The following is a 23,013-nucleotide window of genomic DNA, read 5'->3' as shown; positions in this document are numbered from 1 at the left end:
GGTGAGAGACTGGACTTTTAGAGTCCTTCACATACAAGTGAAAAGTAGAAAGAAGAAACCTCAAGAAGCACCATCAAGGATTTATGATGGCTATGATAGAAATCAGTTAAGTTATAACAACAAAGCTTGAAAAAAAAGGAGCTCAAAGTGTGGGACACACACACACAATACAGAATCAAGATTAAATTCTACTTCTAAATCTGCCAATAAATTAAAGGGGGCAATTTTCAGATAATCCAATGAACTCTGGGCTTTATTCCCACTGTTAATCAAATGAAAGGCTAACCTACCTATCAGTGGGATTTGTTACATATACATGTGAAGGTCCCACACCTGAAGATTTTGCTTCGGCATGCCTGGAACAGGCCCCTGGAATCATTCTATACCCCGGTTGAGGCCTATGCGGAAGGCAACCCGTTGACGGGTTGTTGTTTTTTCCTCTCTCTCCATCAATAAAAACAATAAAATACCAACATATCCTCAGTTTTAGGATAAAAAAAACCACCACCCAACAACCCACAACTGGTTGACCTCTTAAGAATTTATGAACTGCTGGATTACATGGTCAAAGGTCACTTTTATTTCTTAAGCGGAAATATTTAAATAAATCTTCACTACTTTTCTAGGTAATTATGCTCCAAAACAATGATTATTGCTGACCTCTCTACCTCTACCAATGTTTTATGCTCCCTTCCTCTGCCTTCAAAATCGTTCTTAGTTCTGCTCATATCTGTTCATTTCTAATACATTAGTATGACCACAAGTCAAGTCTCACCCCAGTGGACTGCTGAGCTGTTATGGGATACAATTCAACATGTAAAAGGGGGTGTTGGCAACCTGCAGTTTGCTGTTGTTTTTTTAAAAATATAATTTTGATTTTTTTACAGAGAGGAAGGGAGAGGGATAGAGAGTTAGAAACATTGATGAGAGAGAAACATTGATCAGCTGCTTCCTGCACACCTCCTACTGGGGATGTGCCCACAACCAAGGTACATGCCCTTGACCGGAATCGAACCTGGGACCCTTGAGTCCGCAGGCCGACGCTCTATCCACTGAGTCAAACCGGTCAGGGCAACCTGCAGTTTTTTACTTTGGGATGTTTAATCATGGCCAATCAACCTCTTCCTCAAATTAAGAGTAAGCCATTTCTTACAAGTTGCCCACCTTGCTGAGCACAGTGGTCCACAAGGACATACAAACTGCAGGTCACTACAGCAACCATTAAAACAACATACATAAAAACCACATTACTGTTCTCACTTGTTTCCTAACACTGGGAATCCAGACTTACCGGAAAGGCCCATCTGATTTTTCTGAGTGGACTGATATGGAGACCGTTGCAGTTATATCAGGTACGGGCGCTGGGGTAGATGAATTTCCAGGCACAGCAGAGGCTAAGGAAGACTGACTAGAAGTTAATGAAGATATAGAGGGAGCCGGGTGGCCTGATGAAGACGTCACTGGAATCATCAGAGGGTCTTGTTGTCTTGATATTGGAGATCTCATCAGAGGTTGTAGATTCCGCTGAATGAGTGGTCTCGGAGGCGGTACTGGGGGTGGTGGTGGGGGTAACTGTTTCCGTAGTCTTTTTGTATAACCAGTTTCATTTTTGAAGTTATTAACAGCCTAGACACCAAACATAAAAATGCAGAAAATGTAATGCAGTGTTTACGCAAGTAGTTAAATCAATTAAAAGATTAAAACATTTTTTCATAAAAGTGTTATTATAAAAGGAATAGAAAGACAGCTACCTGGCGCAAGAATTTATTGGCAATTAAAGCATCAGGAGAGACATCATTTTGATGACACGTTGGGCATGTATGGTCCTCTGATTCCAAGAGTGCTGTTCTTATACCTATATATAACATTTTAAATATTAATGATAGGACTGTCCAGTTACATTACTGTTTTCCAAGCACATTATCACTAATCATTTCTAGTCTCTTGCCTCATAGTACTCTGCTCTAACTTCTTTCTGCCTTAAAAACAGAAATCATGAATTTAAACATTTAAATTTTTGAAAAAAGCATTCTTTCTCAAATACTTTTCTCTTTGTTGAGCTAGTAATTGGAATATTACAGGAAAAATTAGTCTAAAAAAAAAAAAAGAACTTTATATGGCTTACTAGGGTTTTATAAGAAACAGAAACATTATTCAAAGAAACCAGATACATCTATAGCACATTAAGTAGGAATAACACTGAATTACAGATTCACTAATTATGTTCCAGTGTAACAAAAAAATTCAGTAACAAAGTGGTTTGCTAAATCCAAGACACACTCTGAAAGAAGTCTTAAGTGACCTCCTCTCTTGACTTTAGTCTGCACTATAGAGGCCCCCAAATACAGATTTATAGTTCAAAACTATCTTTAGAAATGAAAAAGGCCAGAGCAGTGAAACTTTCAGATGATACCATTTTTATTTCAGTAAGAAGGGACAAACTTAGGATGAGTGGCAGAAAATAAAAAAGTGCTAATATGAGTATCAGGAAAAAAAGCTCTAGGTAACCACATGACAAAATATTGGTATTTATTTACAGAGAGCGGTTTTAAATCTTACAGAGAGCGGTTCTAAATCACACTCAGGAGTTATCTTTTCACTTAAAGGAAACACTTTCTGGCTTCTTTTTAGCATATGTGAATTGCCAGAATCCCTACTCTTGTGCTATGGGGCCATCAATAAGTAAAATAAGGGTGACTTGAATACAAGAACTGTGATACCATGACAGTAATGTGATAACCAATATAGCTATTAAGGGACTATGTGAGGGAAATGGAGACACTGGACAAAAGGATGGTTCTCGTCTCAGGTGGGACAAAACTGCTCAGCATGAGATTTCATCATGCTATTCAGAACAGTGCACAATTTAAAAATTATGAATTGTTTATTTCTGGAATTTTCCATTTAATATTTTCAAACTGTGGTTGACCCTGGTTAATTGAAACCACAGTGAAACCTTGGGTAAAAGGGAGGCCACATAAGATATCTTTCACAATCCAGAAAAGGGAATTAGTTACCATTTTAAAATATCTGCACTGTATACCATTTAAAATGTATAGGAGCCCTAGCTGGTTTGGCTCAGTGGCTAGAGTGTCGGCTTGCCGACTGAAGGGTCCCAGGCTCGATTCTGGTCAAGGGTACATGCCCAGGTTGCGGGCTCGATCCCCAGTTGGGGGGCGTGCAGGAGGCAGCTGATCAGTGATTCTCATCACTGGTGGTTCTATCTCTCTCTCCCCTTCTCCTTTCCTCTCTGAAATCAATAAAAAAGTAAAATCAATAAAAACTTATTTAAAATAAAATTAAAGATAAAATGTATAGGAAACAAGAATTCTACATTTTATAAAACCTCATCACAGCCAGTCACGCCCTGATGAAGGTATTGGTTAATTCAAATATTGAAAGGACAGAGAGGCTGTTGCTTAGAAAAATAAAAACGTAGCAGCAAAAGCAGAGTTCTCATTATTAAATGCTCAATCAATTACCAACATTTCATATCGTATTAAAATTCACAATGTTGCTAAGTGCCTTTCCAAGTAAAACAGCTAAACCTTAAACATGGATTTGAACTGCATGGGTCCACTTATACATGGATCTCCCCCCAATAAATATGTACAGTACTGTAAAAGTATTTCCTGTCTTATGATTTTCTTAATAACATTTTCTTTTCTCTAGCTTATTTTATTATAAGACTACAGAATATAATATATGTAGCATACAGAATATGAAATTAACTATTTTTTGGTAAGGCTTCTAGTCAACTGTAGGCTAGTAACAGTTAAGTTTGGGGGAGTCTAAGTTATACTTGGATTTCTGACTAGGGGTTAACGCCCCTAACCCCCATGTTGCCAAAGGTCAACTGTATACATATTCTAAAATCTATGTCTTCAAAGGCTGAGCATGCCTTACACTCATCACAGTAGCTGTTTCCACAGCAGGGAATGACAACGGCATCAGTCATGATGTCTTTGCAGATGAGACACAGCAACTCATCTGGGATAGGGTCGTCCTCTTCAGAAGATGAAGAAGGCTCCTCTGGTAAGAAAGGTGGCTTTTCTTTCTTCCCAATTGCATATGCTTCTCTGTAAAAGAAGGTTTTGGCATTTTAACACTGTTAAGAAGGAAAAGTATTTCTAAGACATTTACAAGTTCTGCTATATCCATAAAGGGAACTTATAATTCAGTACAATGCCTGATTAGTTGACATGAGTGTAATATCTTCCAAAATAAGGGAGCAATTATTATTCTCCATCTAATCAACAAAAAGACATAAAATCCTCAACAAGTATACAAAAAGAAACAAAGAATGCTATAAAAGTGGCTGAAAGGATCTTAGAATCCATAGCTCTAAGAACTGAGGGCCAGAAGGTAAAGTGACACGTTCAGTGCCACAAAAGGATTCAAACTTAGACACGGCAATACCCTGATCACATTTTTGTACCCTACCAGGTTTCCTGGGGGGGAGGGGGGGAACCCCTCCATGGTCTAACAGTCCTCAATACCTGTAAAGGTAATTACTGTGAATGCCACATAATATGGGAAACTAAAATTGGTATAAGGGGAAATACTATGTCACCAACCACACCAATAATTAGTGGCCAGTGGTCTACTTATAATTAGTATTTTAAAAGAGATTTGTCCATTTATAGTCAATTTTTACTTAAATGATTAGAACATGTTACAAAAATTTAAAGTAACACCTGCAGAAATGTTGGATATTAAATGTATTCAAAAAAAAAAAAAAAAACACACGCTACTCTCAGACTCATCACCACTGCGTCCAACACCCCCATCTTCTCTGTAATCAGGCAAACTTGTAAAACAGGAATCCCTAGAGAAATTTCCTATCTCGTTAAGGAACAGTGTGTTTATCTCACTGGACAGAGAAGGTACCTGAGGTGTGCTATTTGTGTTGCAGTTGCTCCATAGACATCACCACGATTCCAGAAATAAGTGTCAATTTGCTTATGCCCCACTGTTCCCAATTTGTGAAAGAGGAGTCTCCCACTGCCCGAGAGAGAAAAGAAAAGAAAAAAAAAAAAAAGAAGAGAGGATAGAAAAAGAAACAGAAGAATCTGAGTTGCTTATTAGTGGTGTTAATGGAGAGGGTGAAAGTTTTAATTAAAATATTTGGGCTCCCATTTTCCCCAGCATTTGCTGCGTGTTTGACATAAATGAGTTTTCTGTATTTCACCATTCAAAAGCAATGAATTATTAACTCTGGTTCACAGGTGATGCTCATTTTTCCAACACAAATATTTAAATACTTTATTTCTATATTTTATTAAGATGAAGCGGTCTGCTCTTAAATTGTGTCTGTAAAAATAATTTCAACCTAAAATTGTTTGGAAGCATGTATGGAATGTCTGAATTAGAAACAGCGTAACGAGCTACTCTAAGATGAACCACAAAAATACAAGATGGTAACCGATAAAAAACAGATGGGTGTGAAGTTAAGAAAGTGAGCAGGGTTGGGAATTTTCTTATCTGTGAACTAAAACATTTACTGAAGTATCTACTCAAAAACACGAAATCTTTTCGATACCATTCTATGGCACAGCCATTTTCATTGTCCTCCCTGGCTCACTACACTACTTTCAACAATACAGCAAGAAGCTGAGGAAAAACTGTGCTCTTACATAAAATACTTGTGTATGTCATTGCGAACAGGGACATCTTATTTTCTAAATTGAGGTCTGTCAAGGTAACTTCACGATCGCCTGGAGGACCTGTTATAAATGCAGCAGCGGTGGCAGTGGCACGTGAATGCCTAGACCACTCAACATAGAGATTCCTATGCACTATGAAGTTGTTCTCTAAAACATTTAATATTGTGTTGTGTGAGTTCACAGATGTTGAGAGTGACAAAAAGGTAATTAGAAGCATTAGTAAGAGCTCATGAAAGGGAACTTACTAGTTGAACTATTATTTCCTTAGGTTTTCATGTCTATCCATTTCATTAAAAATTAGCTCACAAAATTAAATTTGAAAACTCATTAAAAATGAGCATTAATGTATAGCTTATTGTGCTAGAGATGGCCTGAACAAATGGTTTACAAAATAAACCGTACTTTAGAATCTTAAGACTCACACAGATACCTCAGTGTTTCACTTCTTGGCACTTACATTTACCTTGACATATTGCAGAACTTTTATTCTTAAGCCTCGTTTCTCAAAACTATTAAGATATCTGTCTTGTTAACTTAAAAAGTGCAAGTAGCATGTGAGTTTATGTGGCAGTAAGTATGTGAATGAGGAGGAAAGCAGGGAATGACAGAAAAAGAAAAAAATTAGAAGACTACAAGGGAAGTGACACTCTGGTAACAGAATGTGCTTTAAATGGAGCCGACTGCAGCTTCTCATTCCTAACACAGAAGTGGCCAAGTCCCAAGCTCAAGGCAAACAGAACACTCTACCTGGACTGACTGCAGTCCCCACAGGCCATATTTAATCTGAATACTCACGCATCTATAGTTGGAATTGCGTATTTTCCAGTGTTGGTGAGCATTGCACCTTTCATGTTAGGATCTTTCACTTCCATCATGAAACTTCTGGGAATTCCAGTGCTCTTTTTAATCCTAGGACCAGATTCGAAGTTCTTATCCTTTTCAGAGACGAAAGATGAGGAGGGAGAAAAATTTAACATTAGCTAACATGTAGTGTTTACTAACTATATATATTATTTACACATGATTTCACTTAATCCTCACAACAGCCATCCACAGGCAAAAAGTTAACAGGCTTGGAGAAATCAGGTAACTCGCCCAAGCTCACTCAGCTATTAAGTGGCTGAGCCAGTATTTGAAGCCTGACAATTTGGCTTTGACCACAGAGGCTGTGGTCATTTGCCCTTGTACTATAGAAAGCAGTATTTACCAAGAAAAAAAAAAAGGCTAATAAATAACTGTAAGAAAAATAAGCTGAACTATGTTTTGTACTTTGGACTTACCCCATTTGTTGGGCAATTCTTAATATAATGGCCAGGTTTACCACAGCGGAAACAGGTATAAGATGGAGGTGGTGGACCTAGAGGTTTCTTCATGTAACTGAAAGGGAGAAAAAAATTACATGTAAACAAAATCTTAAAAAAAAAATAAAGCCTCTGATTGAGGGAGAAATCCACCCCGAAGTCCCTAGTAGTATACAGTACTTATGAACTTACTTGATTGGGTCGTATTCATGGCCAGATTGCGACATCATTGCTTTAATTTTATCTTCTTCAGAAGCATTGGCTTCAGCCAGATTGGCAGTCTGTTTAACAGGTAATTATTTGACACACACATTAGAAACACATGTAAGACCACACAGCCAAAGACAACACCACTCATCCTGTAAAGAGCAGTATCTAATCTTGCATAAAAACAGCTATTTACACATATAACCCAGAAGAGGCACCGGGAGTTCCTCGGGTGTTTGAGTGTCTGCGGGATTGGAGAAAGTCTTTCTGGGGGCACTCAGACCTTAGACCCTGTTTATACCTTGTGTTAAGATTTGCACACTACTCCTCTTAAGAGTTAAAAGCAGATTAAGTTTAGAAAGAAACACTTGATGTTTTCCAACCTTAAAAATAATTCAAGTGTCGTAGCACTAAGACTATAGTACTTTGTACTTACAACTGGGAGGTGGGATTGGGGGTAGAATAACTGAACACATTAAAAATCAGAAGGCTCTTTAGGGAGTGGTGCCAATTTCAAATTAAGAACAAAGCAAAGCACATGCAATGAGCATTCATAATTTTAAATCCAACTCTCCAAATTTTTATGAACTTCATCTTTAAGGTATATACAAGTGTAGATATAAGCAGGGTCTAAGGGAGTGAGTCCTAATAGCTTGAATCTTCAGGCATCTAGCACTCATATCAGTCATTCATTGGGTTTTTATCTTTACATTCATTCACAAAACAAGCAACCAGTTTTAACATTTTATTGTAATTTTGTATACAAAGAATGCTTAACATTAACAGAGCTTAGAACAGCAACATTTACAGAAAACTTGATTACATGTTGAACAACTAATTTGTTTGAACCCAAACATTAATTTACAAATAGTTAAAAAAAAATTCCCCAAACCTCCAAAACTCCCCAACTGCTTCCCAAAGAGAAACAATGGTAGGAATAGACCCAAACTCGAATATGGTCCTTACAGCACATAAGGATTGAAACAGTAACCTATAAACTGCTAATGATGTTAAGTCTATGCTAAACTACTTTGTATTAGAAAATTAGGAGGACAGTTTTAGCCCACTTTATGCTCTAGAGTTATCCATTTTAATGTTTAGTTTTCTCAGAAAAGGAACTAGGACATTTTTTTTGGGGGGGGGGGAGGGAAGGGGTACATTCTAAGGGAAAAGGACACAACCTATAACAAAACCAAGGTATAAGATGGAGGTGGTGGACCTAGAGGGATAGCACCAATGGAAAACCCATCAACTCATTAATCGTGGTTGCTAAATTTGGCTTTATATTTCTGATAGTAGGAAAAAAAAAAGATTTTTGGAAAACTTCCTTTTTGGCCCTCAAAAATCTGTCTATTCTGTAATAATTGCCTTTTTAAAAAAAGGCATGATTTGCAAGCTAAATCTATTGTTTTTAAAAGTAGCCCATTACTAGTGCTTTCCCAAATAAAAAGTACACACTGTTGAGCAGAAAATGTAAGCAATCTTATAGCAAAACATGGCATATACAATGATTTCAGGAGGTAACATTTTGCCCCTCTGCCAAACATACACATTGGTATATTCCTGCAAACAGCTGTATACATCACAATTCATGTAGTCTGTGTTCAAACAAATTAGGTTGTTTAAAACTTTTTCTAATGCAGACAGACTACAAGTCTATAGTATAAAGAAGCAATTGTATCACATTTAATATATTGACCTTCATGGGTTCAATTCAAATATTCAAGAAAGAACCATGCAATTGTCCGTGTAAAGGAAAGCTTCTATTTGGCTGCTTAAATAAAGTCCACATAATTTACAGCCAAAACCAAGGAATTCCTCCAGAACTTTCTTAGTTTCCAATGTACAATTAAAAACATAATATATGAGGGGGGGAAAGTATGAGTAGCTTCATTGTGTTTCTTCTGTCTTGAAGATGAAAACACTCCAACATTGTGCTGAGGCTGACAAAGCACTCCCCCTATCTTCTCAAAACCACAACTACTCTTTACAGGATAGTAATAATACATACAATATTTTTACAAAAATCTCCTCCCCCAACCCCTCCAAAAAATTGTTCCACATAAAAATACGATGTTAGAAAAAGATTAATATTTTCAAGAATATATGTATATATACCTTTGTAAGCTGGGCCAGAGAAATAGATGCAGAAGAGTCATCAATCTGTTCACAAAAAATTAAACACACATTCAAGTTCCACACTGAAAACATCTAAAAGTGATCAGTTAGTTCCTACTGCCACTTAATGTTTAAATATTGGGCATTTCCTTAGTAGTATTCTAAAGAATGTTATTTTCTAAAAAGTGTTTTAAAGCTGAAAGTGTAGCTCACCCCTCCTTTCCCTACGTAGTTCACACACAGTAATAAAGGCTAACAGCTGAGGGGGGCTAAATCACAATGGGAAAACGGGGAAAGGAAAAGTGTATCATATAGGCACTCTGTGCAGGCAGGTGACTAAATGCTAGGGAGAGTCCAGTGTCTGTCAGTGGTCTCTAAATTTGATGATGCTCAAGACAATGGACACTAGGAGAGCAAGAAATCTAACTTTCCTGGAATGTCATTATGTAAATTGTAAAACAAGCAGTTCTTTAAAGGCTCAGATAATCTTGAATAAAACTCCCACTAATTGTGACTTTTGATCTTTTTTTAAGCATACACTCCTCAATCTAAGTAAGTTTAGTCTCCCATATGGAGAGTAACAAGTAACTTCTTGACAAAGAAAACACAACTATATCAGGGCAAAAATGTTAAGCTAAACAAAAGGGCCCCGAGGCAAGGGCAAACAGAGCTGGTTCATATGAGGATGATTTTAATATGTGAAAAGAAAACTAATCAAATGGAGCAAGTATTAGAAATGAAAGATATAAGGGGGCTTTTAAAAAAAAGTGTTTTCAAATGTGATTTTCTTAAATTTTTCATTATTTGGTTCCCTGACATGATTTTAATATCAGCTTTTAAAAAGCATATATATATGTGCATATATGTACACGCACACACACTTATCTTTAGCACATAATTGTGAAGATATAATTTTCCTACAGGTGTACCCAAATGAAAGCATTATCTTTCTATGTACTTAGGAACTTGTTAGAATTCTCTCATGCATTATTGGTTATAACTCTAGCTTAAAATGGAGAGAATGTAACAAGATGTCTGAATCAAAGAAGAAAACAAAAGTTAGTTTGATGGCTATTATTACTGAGATGCTTAAATAAAGGTTCATAGCTCTATACTGAGGGACTCTAAAGAGTTCATAATGCATGAATCCCACATTCCTAATACTCAACCATATAATCCACCATTGGGTCCTCACAACTGTCCAGCTCTTAAAATTTAGTTTCCTAATAGAACTAATCTCAAGGGGCAAGTTAAAAAAAATTTTGAGAGAATTTACGATATCTTATTTTTAGCCAGAATAAATTAACCTAGTCAAATCTGTTTTAAAGAGGGTTACATTTTACATCAACCAGGAACTGTTTGAATTTAAATAACAAGAACTGAATAAACTACTGTCACCCATCATCTATATACTGTATTATGCTTCTAACCAATGAAACAAATAGCCTTTAAAACAGTCCTTTACTACCTCGAATATGATACTGATCATTTCCTTAGAAAGGAAGTAAATCAGTTATGTTAACTCTCTTACTGCTGGAACTGAAAAACTAACGTTTTTGTTCATCCCACTCTAACACTTAAAATATAACGTCTTTTTTGTTCTTAAGCCAGGCTTTCTTGTCCTCCTTTTTAGCTTTCTGCCAACTTGTTATTAGTACTGGATATTTATTGGGTTGAAAGTGGTTTCAGATATTCAATGGCATCTAAGAAACTTTTTTCCACCAAATAATCACCATAGCACCTAAATATTTTATAATCCACAAGGAAGTCAAATGTACCACAAATTTAGAAGGGTATCTAATTGTTTTCTACATATAGCAAGGTACGAAAAACTGAAAACTTGCCGACAAGGAATGGTTTAAAAATGACTAGAAATTTGTATGTTCTAAACATCAATAAATACAGTAACTCTCAGACTATTGATAAAAACAAATTCTGCCATATTAAAAAAAAAGTCTTCAAAACAACTGCTTGATGCATACTGTGGATATCATTAAGACACCTCCCCACATCTAATTTGTGGTCTTGCTTCTGGGAGCAAGAATCTAAAATCTTTAATGACAAATACACTTACTTGAAATTAAAGGATCCTACACAATGTAATTCTGATGTTCAGTTAGTAGGAAGAAGACCCAGTTTTGGAGTCTCAACATGGAAGGACAACTAAATAAAGAAAGCTGAAGAGTACAGACAGATATAGCCAGTCATCTTTGATTAGAGATGGCCAAGTTACCAAAATGTACATACATTCACTTCTACTAATCAGAATGTAAAAACCTGGTTTAGTGATTTTTATCTTACTTGGTTTTTAGAACAATACATGTGATTCTTAAGTCTCTTAAGATGGGAACAAATTATACTTGTCGAAGCTCTTCTCTCATCCTAAATGTCAGCAAATGTACCCCAAGCAAATAAATGACGGGGATATTGTTATCTAATGTCTCCATTTCAGATAATTCTACTTAAAAATTAAAGCCACTTTTAAAGTACTAAAAACAAAAAGAAAGAGAAACCTAAATAAGCATAAAATAAACTGCTTCTTATAAGTGTAATACAGACATGCCAGGGAACACACAAGGCTAAAAGAATGTTAACTTTATTTATGAACATGTGATTTGTGTTTATACACATGCTAATAAACAAAAAGGAAATAACTGTTTTCAAGAAATAAAACTTCATCTGAATTAGTTTAAATACTATATAAAATGTACTTTATACAAATGTGTTACATTAACTACTACAGTCACCAGGATAGTCATCTACTTTGTGCTAGCATTTGGATACATTTTTAAAAAATCAGTTTTAAACCAATCACCAGCAAAACAGAAACTTGGACATTTTTTACAGCATTATGCTTAAAAAAACAAAAACCCATATACCCCAAAAGAGGGGGGGAACCCCAAACACTATGAGTTTGGAATCACTGTATTTAATTCCATGGGAACTAAAGGCCATATATACTTTAGAGAACAAGTCCAAAGTTCAGATTTTCTATGTTATCATGTTTAAGATCCAATGATCCAAGGTTAGTGAAATGACTAATACACAATTCAAGATCAGTATTTAAAAAGGATAAAGTGAAACAGCAAGCAGTACCCTTGAATTCTAAATGAAGATTTCAGACATCTTGTGTATAAATCAGCCTGAGCAGTCAAATGTTTAGAGAACCATCCAGTTTACAGAACCAATTACTGCAGACCTGTGTTGGAAACAGATGCTTCATCCCACAACTGAGGACTACTACTAATTATTCGCTCACAGTCAAAATGGTGCCGTACTTCGAGTTAATCTGTGATAAAATTAAGATGTTACCCTGGTTAAGGGCAGTTACCTTTGATAAGGTACAGTTCTCAATTAGCTTACAATTAATATCTTATGAGAATGAGGGAAATATTTTAATTTGGACAACTGAGCAAACTGGAACTGAAAGACCTTATATTAAAATTTGAAAACAATGTACTCAATTATATAAAATCATCAAAATCACTGAGGAGACTGATATCCTGTTGGAGGGCCCAATTCGGGTTTCACTTTATAGTAAGGACAGAAACAAAGAATCGGAGCTCAGAACTGCCAAATAAAGCAAAACTAAATAATAAAGCTGCATCAGTGGTCGCTGGAAAGCTTTCTTCTCTCATGTGTCTGAACTTGGAGAAAGCATCAAACTTTAATATGGAGCTTTGCATGTTGCTAATGCCCTTTTAAAAGCCATCCATCAGGCAGAAAAAAAAAATCTAACAAAAACTAAGTGATACAACGTGAAAATGGCAAATTATACACTCCAAACATTTTTTTATTGCAAGAAACAAAAAGCACACAACAGCCTGTACATACATACAAAATACTAACTATAGACAGACAGATGCAGAACATGTTATCATGTTCAGTAATGTAAAACCTACATGATCTAAAAAGGATCATACATTAACTGTACAACACAGTGTCATACAGGGTTGCTATCATTTAATACGAAACAGTGTTCTTGGGGCACAAATTACCCATTTCTACAAAGTAAGTGTGCAAATTATGCCACATATATCCAGATTCAACTGAGCTGTCATCAAGATACATTTTATTTACAATATGTACTATGATCAGTTGGATATTAAGGTCTAATGTGATTTACTTCACTGCAACATTATAAAGGTAAAAGCAATGTGTAGAAAAAGTGTGAGATTGTGTTTTTACATACTGCTTTTGAAGTTCCCATCACTGGTTCAGTTCGACTTCTAAAAAACAAAAACAAAAATAACATTAGCTCTATGAGCGGCTAGTTAGGATTTTATCTCTATCACACATTTGCAGGACAATTTTCCTTTGGGACAAAGATTTACAAACAGCCAATTTCCAAAATAGTACACTACTTTATTAACCTTTACCACCTTTGAACACTATCAATTTGAGATGCATTTGTGATTTAAAAAAAATAAAAATAAAAAATCTATTCTGGAGGCCTGGCAGACCTCTAGAATCTTTCAGGAAAAATGGATTGCATTTGAGTGAAAATATGTTTATTAGAATAATGGTCTGAAAAATGTAAGTATGAGAGAGTTAAGACAATGTCCCATATGACTCGCACCTCTAACAATCCACCTCCACAAACTCATATGCCTTTTGACTTATTGCTACTTAGAATATTATAATTCAGTCTATTAAGAACTATTAGGAACTATTCCTATTAAACTTTCCCCCAGTTCTTAATAGGTACAGATGTAAATTTTCACACATCAGATTTTCTTAAAGCAAGACCATCGTTAATATTTGTAATTTGGATCCCTGAAAAATTGTTGTGCTCCAAAAATTGGATTTCAAATCCAGAAAGACAGGTTGATAGTTACTTTAATTTTTTTTTTAATTTGAAAGACACTTTCTTGATACTGAAGTTGCTTTTAAGTTTGTATACTATTGGATAATTACCTTCATTTTTAAAGTCTCAAAACAATGACCAAAGGTTATCAGTAAACAAGAATTCTAACTTCCAGAAAAATACAACATAGTTTGACAGAATATTTTAGTCAAAAGAATGAGTTAAATGGTTATGGATAACTGAATAAATTAATTTTAAAAGAGCACACAAATAAACCCCAAAAGAAATTTTTTTAAGGTCTCACAGGCCAGAGGATGAGTTGCTAAATATGTAGTCTTTATATGTTTAGTTTTAGTTTATGCTGTCCTGACTATTCAGAAATGTGTAGAACCTGAAAGGAGTTTCTAAGTTTGTGCATAATTTGGAAGTCCTGAGGTAAAAATAAAGTTTTCTTTTTCTAGTATTGGCTCAACAAACTCAAGAGACATTTTATGAGTCAAAAAAAAGGGAAATCATATCCATAGTGAATTAACATGCAATTCTCTAACAGCCAACTTATTTTTTTTATGTACTTCAAATAATTCCCCAAGAGTTTCTGAATATATAAAAAAATAAATCTGAAACTCAATGTTTTTAAAAGGTACTCGGTAAATTAAAGTGTAATTTCACACTAGATTTTAGGAATTAATTTTTTCCTTATAATTTCTTAGGATTACATAAAAAAACACATAGTTCACTTGGTATTTACAGCAAAAAAAAAAAAAGTATTCAGTCTTTTAAGTTGTTCTTATATAGAAGATATTATACAAAAGGACCTCCAAATGGAATGGAACTTTACAGTAAACAATCAGAATAATCTGTAAGAATGAATTCTTGCCCACACCAAGTAAAGCTCTAAGATATGATTGTACCTCAATTCTAAGGACACATTCCATTTCCTAGGACTGACAAATTAGCAAATTCCGGAATTTTTTCATTAACCAAAAGCAGAATTTGCCAAAATTATAAATAAGGTTATCTAATTTCTAAGGGGAAATCACTACGCTTTAAATCAGGGGTCCTAGCCTGCGGACTGAGAGGTCCCAGGTTCGATTCCGGTCAAGGGCATGTACCTGGGTTGCGGGCATATCCCCAGTAGGAGATGTGCAGGAGGCAGCTGATCGATGATTCTCTCTCATCGATGTTTCTAACTCTCTATCTCTCTCCCTTCCTCTATGTAAAAAATCAATAAAATAAATAAATAAATAAATAAATAAATAAATAAATAAATCAGGGGTCCTCAAACTTTTTAAACAGGGGGCCAGTTCACTGTCCCTCAGACCGTTGGAGGGCTGGACTATAGTTTTTAAAAAAACTATGAACAAATTCCTATGTACACAGTGGCGGCAAAAACACCCAGCGGGCCGGATAAATGTTTTCGGCTTGACGGGCCGCATGTGGCCCGCAGGCGGTAGTTTGAGGACCCCTGCTTTAAATAGCCTATGTTGCCCCTTGGCCTGTTTGGTTCAGTTGACTGGGTATTATCTGGTGCACCAAAAGGTTGCCAGCTCAACCCCTGGTAGACAGCATGCAGGAGGCAGTGGACAGATGTCGCCCCACTCCCACTTCCTCTAAAAATCAATTAAAAAAAAACTTTAAATAAACAAATGGCCTAAGTTGCTGCCCTTTTCACATATTATGATTTTGCTATCACCATTAAATAGCAAGAACGTATAGATAGTTACAAGATATAAAATGTTAACCCTGCCTCCTTCTTAAGCTCTAGACTAGTCCTAAAGTACTGCTGTTTTGGTCATTTACCATGTACCAGGCACTGTTCATTCATATCCCTATTTCATTTTGAGAACTCTAAGGTACAGATTTTAAGTAACTTACCCAAAGTCACAAATTAGTGTGAAGCATTAAGTATAGTCAAACCTAAATTTGATTCCAGTGTCTGCTCAAAAATCCTATAAACTCTCTAGCCTCCCGACTAAACAAACCCCTTTTTGATGAGGAGCAAATGTTGGCATTACTTAATACTCTTTTTTTTAAATTTTATTTTAAATTAAATTTAATTTTTAAAATATTTTTTTATTAATTTCAGAGAAGATGGAAGAGGGAGAGAGAGATAGAAACATTCATGATGAGAGAGAATCATTGATTGGCTGCCGCCTGCAAGCTCCCCACTGGGGATCAAGCCCAGGAGAGAATCATTGATTGGCTGCCGCCTGCAAGCTCCCCACTGGGGATAGAGCCCGCAACCTGGGCATGTGCCCTTGACCGGAATCAAACCTGGGACCCTTTGGTCCACAGGTTGACGCTCTACCGGGTAGGGCATATTTAATACTCTTGATGGTGACAAAATATTTAGGACAGATCTCTTAAGAAACTCATATACATTTTTTAACAGTAGGTGGAAAAAAGAAAGTGTAGAGGCAAATAAAAGCAAAGAAGGGTACAGAAATACTTGTTCACTATTTGAACATCATTTTGTCTTTCTAAATATTACTGATATAGAGTAAAAATTCTTCCTAATGGTGCTTACTCCTAACTACAGGTTAAGTTAATCTACCTGGAGGAAGAAATCAGGAAAAAACAAACTAATCATCACAGTTTTAATGATTGAGGAGATGCAGGAGGTTTGGTTCTAAAACATCCCTGGTTCTTTCTCAAACCAACAGTCTATTATTTTAAGAACTTAAATACATGAAATTGATACTTACATAACGTACGTCTTGCTTGTAGATTTAACACCTCCAATAGGAATTCTTCTAACAATTACAGATGAATTCTTAGGAATCAGAGCATTATCATCAGTATATTCTGTAAATAAATGATAGAAATGAATTCTATTTGGGGATTTGGGTAAAGTTACAGGCCTCAAGAATTAGAGGACTTCAAACATGAATTTTATGGGAAATAAACTTAAATATAAAAGAGCATTATTAATAACTCCGTGTTCCTTGCATCTGGATTACTGATACTGTCAGAACAAATATCCAAAGCCGTAAGGGACTTCTCTTCAAAGGACACCGGAATAGTCAACTTGTTCTTGACCCCGGCAGGTCCACTTTTGTGGAACCCCAAATTTCAGTTAAGTTAGCCACTAATGCTGAACATCTGAACTATGAAAAAAGCTGTTATTTATAACCAAGAAATTCTGTCTCTCCTAGCCCCTAAACATAAGTATTACTGGGGAAAAGAGACTAAAAATTTAAATTGCCATGTTTAAATACAGAAAAAAGGGTTTTATAATAAAGAATTAAGTGGAATGCAACTTTGAATAGAATGTTGATTCAAGGAAGTAACTGACATTTGAGACTTAAAAGACTGAGAGGCCAGCCAGATGTGCAAAAGGCTATGTTTCAGACAGAAAGGAAAGCACTTGAAAAAACAAAAAGACTGAACAGCTGAAGAAAATGAAAGGAAATAATGATGTGAAATACAGGTAGAAAGGTACTGACCTTACATTGATTTATATTGTTTCTAATTACACAGAAAGTTATTGAAGGATTTTAAACAAAAACAATGGAAGTTTTGTTAAAAACAAAACGATAACTCTGTTATCTAAAGTGGACATGAATCCATAGAGAAATAAAAGTAGAAACAGGCTAACTAATAGGGCCATTGCTGTGCAGTCCAGGTAAGAGATAAGGATGGTCTGGGCTGGGATATGAGAGAGAAATGGAGAGTCAGAATGTTTGAGGCAGAACTGCTAAGGCTTGTGGATCAATTGAATTGGGATGGGGGCGGGGGGCTGGGGGGGGGGTGAAGGAGAAACAAGAATTGGGCATGAACTTCTGAGTTCCTGGTTTAAACAACTGGATGAACAGTGATGTCAATTACTGATAAGACAAATGGGAAGATTAGTGAATCCTATTTTTCTACTCTTTGAACTACTATTGCAATAATTTCTTTAAGAATAAAATTTAAAGAGTAAGTGGACCAATTGATTTAACTATGGTAAAAAGAGTTGCTAAGGAAGGAACTAGTAAAATTACCAAAAAAAAAAAATAATCCAATACAGGGAGCAGGAGGAAAAAATGTACCCAACTCCCTTAATCACACCATCAGACAGACATTAGGGTTTATTCTGTTAAGGTTATGAGTTTACTTGTTTCACATAAGTTACTCACCACCAAGTGACTGACTTCCAATTATTTCAAGTTTGTCACTTATCTAAGCATTTTCATACACACACACACACACACGTATATATATGAAAATATATCATCAGTTCTATTCTTTTAAATAATATGATGGTATTTCCTGTTATGAACTAAGTTGTTCAGAAAAGGGTTATTTTCCAGTATATTTCAAGCAGTAGGCTGTATCTCACAGGTAATCAGTTAGAATGATGCAATTTCCTAGATCCTGGAATACCAATGTAAGCCTATCATCTTGCATACTTTATGACAGTTCCAGATTCTAAGCAAGCTAAGATATATTGGGAACAGAGATGGAGAATTTAAAAAGCAAATTCTAGAATCAAAACTTGGGTGTCAAACACCTGACAGTTTCTGAATGTGTAACAACTCTCAAAAGTGTTCAAGGGGGGGCGATGGGGGATATAGCAAATGTGTTCACAGTAGCTTTCTAGGACAATTAATTTAATCCACAAAGTGCTGTGTCAAACTAAAAGTTAGGTGCCCTAACAACAGACATCGTAACTGACCTTTTAATTTTCATGTACCTGAATTACATCAATGATTTTCTACCCTTAAATAGCCTGTTAACTTCAAAAAAACCAACAACTTTCTACACACCAGGATAATTTTTAATCCAAAAACATGCAGATCATGGATAGAATGAAAAACAAAATGCATTTGAGAAATGAAGGAAAATGTATAAGAGTATTTTAAAAATACTTCACCCTCAGCTTCCAAATCTTTCACAGTAAGTTCAAATGAAGGCTTTTTTTGGGGGGTGGTGGTGGTGCAGAAACATAGGTAAACAAGTTATACAGTTAAATTATACAGGAAAAACATACAATCTCCTATTACGAAGCTATAAGCATTTATTCTGTACTCTTTAATTCACTGGATGGTGCTAAAACTAAGTGGCTCTTACTCAGCTGTCTCGTGACACTGGATACTATTTCCAATAAAGCTCAGTAAGTGACTGTCCTCTGCACTCCAGTATTTCTCCCCCAATGTGAGGATTGCAAACAACCCACACCTCCTCCCCGGGGCTCCCTCCCTTAACCACTCTAGTATCAAAGCTCTCTCCAATAAGGGCAGTTCACACAAACATATGAAATAAACATGCTGCTGGGCACAGAAAGCATTCCCCTCTCTTTCAGGGCTTACCAAAATAACGTATCACATAATTTCCTGGCTTAGAAAAAAAATAACATGTCACAAAAGTCTTTAATTTTGAACAATTCCATCGCCTTACTCAGTTATTAGTTGTACTCAGTTATTAGGTGGAAAAGATGGACAAAGTCTAGCCCCAAATGATTAAACTGTGTAATACTGCAATGAAATATGAAGCTTGCATAGTATCTAATGATTAAAATTGACCTAGTATTCTTTAATGCCATTTATACTGTCTTTCATTCATAAGTACCATTCCCCTATCAAGATGGCCTGAAATTCTTATAAAGTCACCTGTTCTGTAAAGTATAAAACTTAAGGAATGTTTTTGGTGGCCTTAAAGAAAAAGTAATTCCCTGGGCTTAAGTTATTTTCTTAAATAATATTTTTAAAGCTGTTTCTCAAACCTTCATGACCACCAGTTTTTCCTCTCCTAAGTACAGAGGTGCTGCACATAATTACAATTACCATGGCCTCACGTGAAGTGTCCCTTTAAGTATGAAACTTTTCTTTAAGGGGGGGGAAACAGAATATTCTTTCACTTTATCACGTGAATAAGTAAAATTCTTAATGAATATTTTTGAGTCATGATTGCCAATAGTGTTCCTTAACACAATAATACAATCATACTTATGTCTGGATGTAAATGGAAAACAGCTCTTTAACACGACAAGACATTCTATCTACCAAACAACAGGCTAGAAGTGGGGGATCCCCCCCCCAACTGCAATTAAAAGAACCCTTGTTACCATAAACCAAATTTAGTAATCAAGAAAAACCCTAACCTAATTAGAACTTCACTCTTATTTCTCCTCATGCCATCAATAAAACTCAAAAGACTGACCAACTGAAAACTACAGGTCAGCATTACAATACTGAGAAAAAGAAACCAAGACAAGTTCAGAGTCAGAATCTGAAAGGGTCATCTGTCACATTTTCAATGTCTACTGTTAAACTCTCATTATTAAAAAAATGCATATAAAGAGTACAATCAGCGGGTGACTGGCACTCATATGGCAGCAGCCACTGTTTTCCAGTACCCTACTATCAACACCATTATGTAAAGTCTGGCAATCATTTTTTTTTTTTAAAAAAGTCTGTTTTTGATATTTAGTAAAAATGAACCAAGAGCACAGCCACTAAGTTACTGTATCACTAATTCTGAAATTTGCACTCAAGACTAAAGCAATTCCATCGCTGAAGACTGGCTGGATTAAATCCTCCAAAACATTAACGTGAGGCTCCCTTCTCCACAATGAAGACCATTCCAAAATTAGAACAGACAGACAGGAGAAGGGAGAGGACAGAACATTTGCCCCCAACAGTTGTCCGGTCAGAAAGTCTGAGCAGCAGCCCTGGGCGAGCCCCCAAAGCACCCCCTCCGCCCCCACCACAGCCTCCGTCCCCGAGCCCCGGAGGGGACTAGCCTGTTACAGGGCCCCGTGGGCACAAAGCAAACGCGGCCAGTGCGGCGCCGAGGCCGAGGCCGCCACCCCTGGCCGCCCCGACGGCCTCGGAAGGACCCACAACAGCCATGATGGCGGTTAGTCTCCGCCGGCACCGAGCCCATGTGCTCACCTTCCTTGGTCTGCGCGTTGGTGATCTGCAGGTCGCAGTCGGCGGCTTTCAGCTTCTCTCTCCCCATAATCTGCTTCTTTAGGTCGCAGAGGGAGATGTGCAGCCCATCAAAGGTGACGGTGTCATAGTTGAGTTTGGAAGAGAATTTATAATGCACACAGGACATGGTGCCAAAGGACTCCTAAGGTTCGGCGAGGAGACGTGGACACGCTCAATATATGTATATTTATCAACTTAAGAGCAGAATATGTACATACACAGAACACTCACAAGACACCGAAGGACCGAAGGCCTCGGGTTAAACACCCCCTCCCCACAGCAGGGGCGTGAGAACCGCAATCCAGACCCCGACCGCGGGATCACTTCATGTGCAGGAGGGCGGCCGAGGGCGGGAGGGCCAGGGGCTCCGCCAACGGGCACCGCGTCACCCGGCCGGGTCCCCCTCGCTCATGCTAAGGGCCGGCAGGCGGTGCAGTCAGTCGCGGTCAGTCCACACGTTACAAGTCCGAGTGACCCGGCGGGGTCAGGGGTCCATAGCGCGGCCGCGCCTCCCGGTGGCTCTCTCCGTGGTTTGGGGTGCCCCGGGCCCCGCGAGAAGGCCGAGGGGAGAGGGCCTAGGCCCGCAGTCCGCCAGCGGCCTCTCGCCTCCTCCGGGCTTGCGGACGACCGGCGTGGCTCCCAGGCCCAGGCCCGCCCCCCCACGCCCCGGCTCCGGCTCCCCGGAGGCCTCGGCGCCGCGGCCTAGGCCCAAACGCGCGGTCGGCGGAGGACAGGCCTTCCTTCGCAGGCCGCCGCCACCCCCCGCCGCCGCCACCAAGCCGGCAGCGGGCCTCCACCGGGCTCCGGGCGCGGCCTCACCACCCGGGCCCCGCCGGCGGCCGGGGGGGCTTCGGTGACCTGGCGCCGCCGCCGCCGAGGCTCCCGGACGCTTCCTCACGCCGAGTGCTCCGCGCTTCTCTCGCCTTCCGCTCCCGTCGCCTCTAGGCCCAGAACGGCGAGAACACGCCCGGAAACCGCCGGGCGACGACGAGGGCTTCCTTTCTGTTCTGCCCCGTGCCGCTCCCGGGCCCTCCCTAGGAGCCGGCGACACCTCCGGATCAGGCACTATGGCGGACGCGGCCTGACTCCAAGCGAGCGCCCACTCCGGGGTCTCTTAAGCAGGAACTGCACGGGCAGCGCCTGCGGGCGGGGCCGGCGTGCGCGCGTCGGCGGCGAGGGGCGGGGCCCGCGGCGTCACAAAGCGCACTCTGCCCACGTGACCCCGCGCTTTGTGACGCCGGAGCGCGGAACCGGAACCAGCCGAGAGAGCGGAAGAAACCATCGGCCTTAAAAGCGGAGGGGGAGGCTGCCAAGAGGGCCGACCCATAGGGCGGTTCTGGGAGGGGAGCTCAGATTTCAGCAGCTATTACCGGGCTAGTTTGCACCACAAACTGGGGTTCCGAGGGATGCCCGGGTAACTCCCCTTGCCTACAGCCCCCAACTCCTCCGAGCCCCCCAATTTAAGTAAACATTATGGTTGCGATGCACGCACCCCCTAACTTTCCCTTCCAACAAACTCGGTACCCTAAGATATTCTAATGGAAATGATGAAGCAGCCCCAGGGTAGAATTTATAACCACTACCATACATTTTGGGGGAGCACTCTGAATTTGGGGAGGTGAGCACACAATGCAAGATACAGATGTGTTATCGCTCTGTACACTTGAAACTGATATGTCATTAAACACTCACCCAATAAATTTAATTTCTAAAAATTTTCATTAAAAAATGTTACTTGGCCCTCGCTGGTGGCTCAGTTGGTTGGAGTGTCAGCCCATGCACCCAAAGGCTGTGGGTTCGATTCCTAGTCAGGGAACATACCTACGTTTGGGGTTTTATCCACTGTCGGGCAAGTATGGGAGGCAGCCAATCGATGTTTCTCTGTCACTGTCTCTGTTCCTGTCTCTCTTTCTCCCCTTCCTCTCTCTAAAAAATCCATAAAAACATATTTTCTGGTGAGGATTTTAAAAAATGGTACTGGGTTTACTGGGTTGTTATGA

The 23,013-nt window shown here is 38.4% G+C and overlaps 1 protein-coding gene and 1 long non-coding RNA gene across 5 annotated transcripts in view; both read right to left on the bottom strand.

Annotated features, from left to right (window-relative positions):
• RBBP6 (RB binding protein 6, ubiquitin ligase) overlaps positions 1-22,185 on the bottom strand; it is a 32,402-nt gene extending 10,217 nt beyond the window's left edge. For 3 of the 4 annotated variants that reach the window (XM_059692100.1, XM_059692102.1, XM_059692101.1), the window contains exons 1-10: positions 20,975-22,185; positions 16,805-16,904; positions 13,485-13,521; positions 9,293-9,337; positions 7,160-7,248; positions 6,947-7,043; positions 6,462-6,601; positions 3,907-4,079; positions 1,752-1,855; positions 1,292-1,626 (exon numbers count right to left, since the gene is read on the bottom strand). In XM_059692100.1, coding sequence (XP_059548083.1) covers positions 1,292-1,626; positions 1,752-1,855; positions 3,907-4,079; positions 6,462-6,601; positions 6,947-7,043; positions 7,160-7,248; positions 9,293-9,337; positions 13,485-13,521; positions 16,805-16,904; positions 20,975-21,140 — 1,286 coding nt within the window. In that variant the 5' untranslated portion in view covers positions 21,141-22,185. The remainder of the gene's footprint in view (positions 1-1,291; positions 1,627-1,751; positions 1,856-3,906; positions 4,080-6,461; positions 6,602-6,946; positions 7,044-7,159; positions 7,249-9,292; positions 9,338-13,484; positions 13,522-16,804; positions 16,905-20,974) is intronic. The other variant, XM_059692103.1, reaches the window with a different exon arrangement.
• LOC132232672 (uncharacterized) lies at positions 14,131-16,277 on the bottom strand. The gene is made up of 2 exons (XR_009452458.1): positions 15,563-16,277; positions 14,131-15,138 (listed from the first exon to the last, which is right to left on the bottom strand). It is a non-coding gene; the product is annotated as an uncharacterized LOC132232672 (long non-coding RNA).
• Positions 22,186-23,013: the final 828 nt, after the last annotated feature.

Source organism: Myotis daubentonii, chromosome 4, assembly GCF_963259705.1.
Source record: "Myotis daubentonii chromosome 4, mMyoDau2.1, whole genome shotgun sequence".
NCBI lineage: Eukaryota > Metazoa > Chordata > Mammalia > Chiroptera > Vespertilionidae > Myotis > Myotis daubentonii.
The sequence above is the reverse complement of the archived record's forward strand: the minus strand, read 5'-3'. Positions and strand labels throughout refer to the sequence as shown.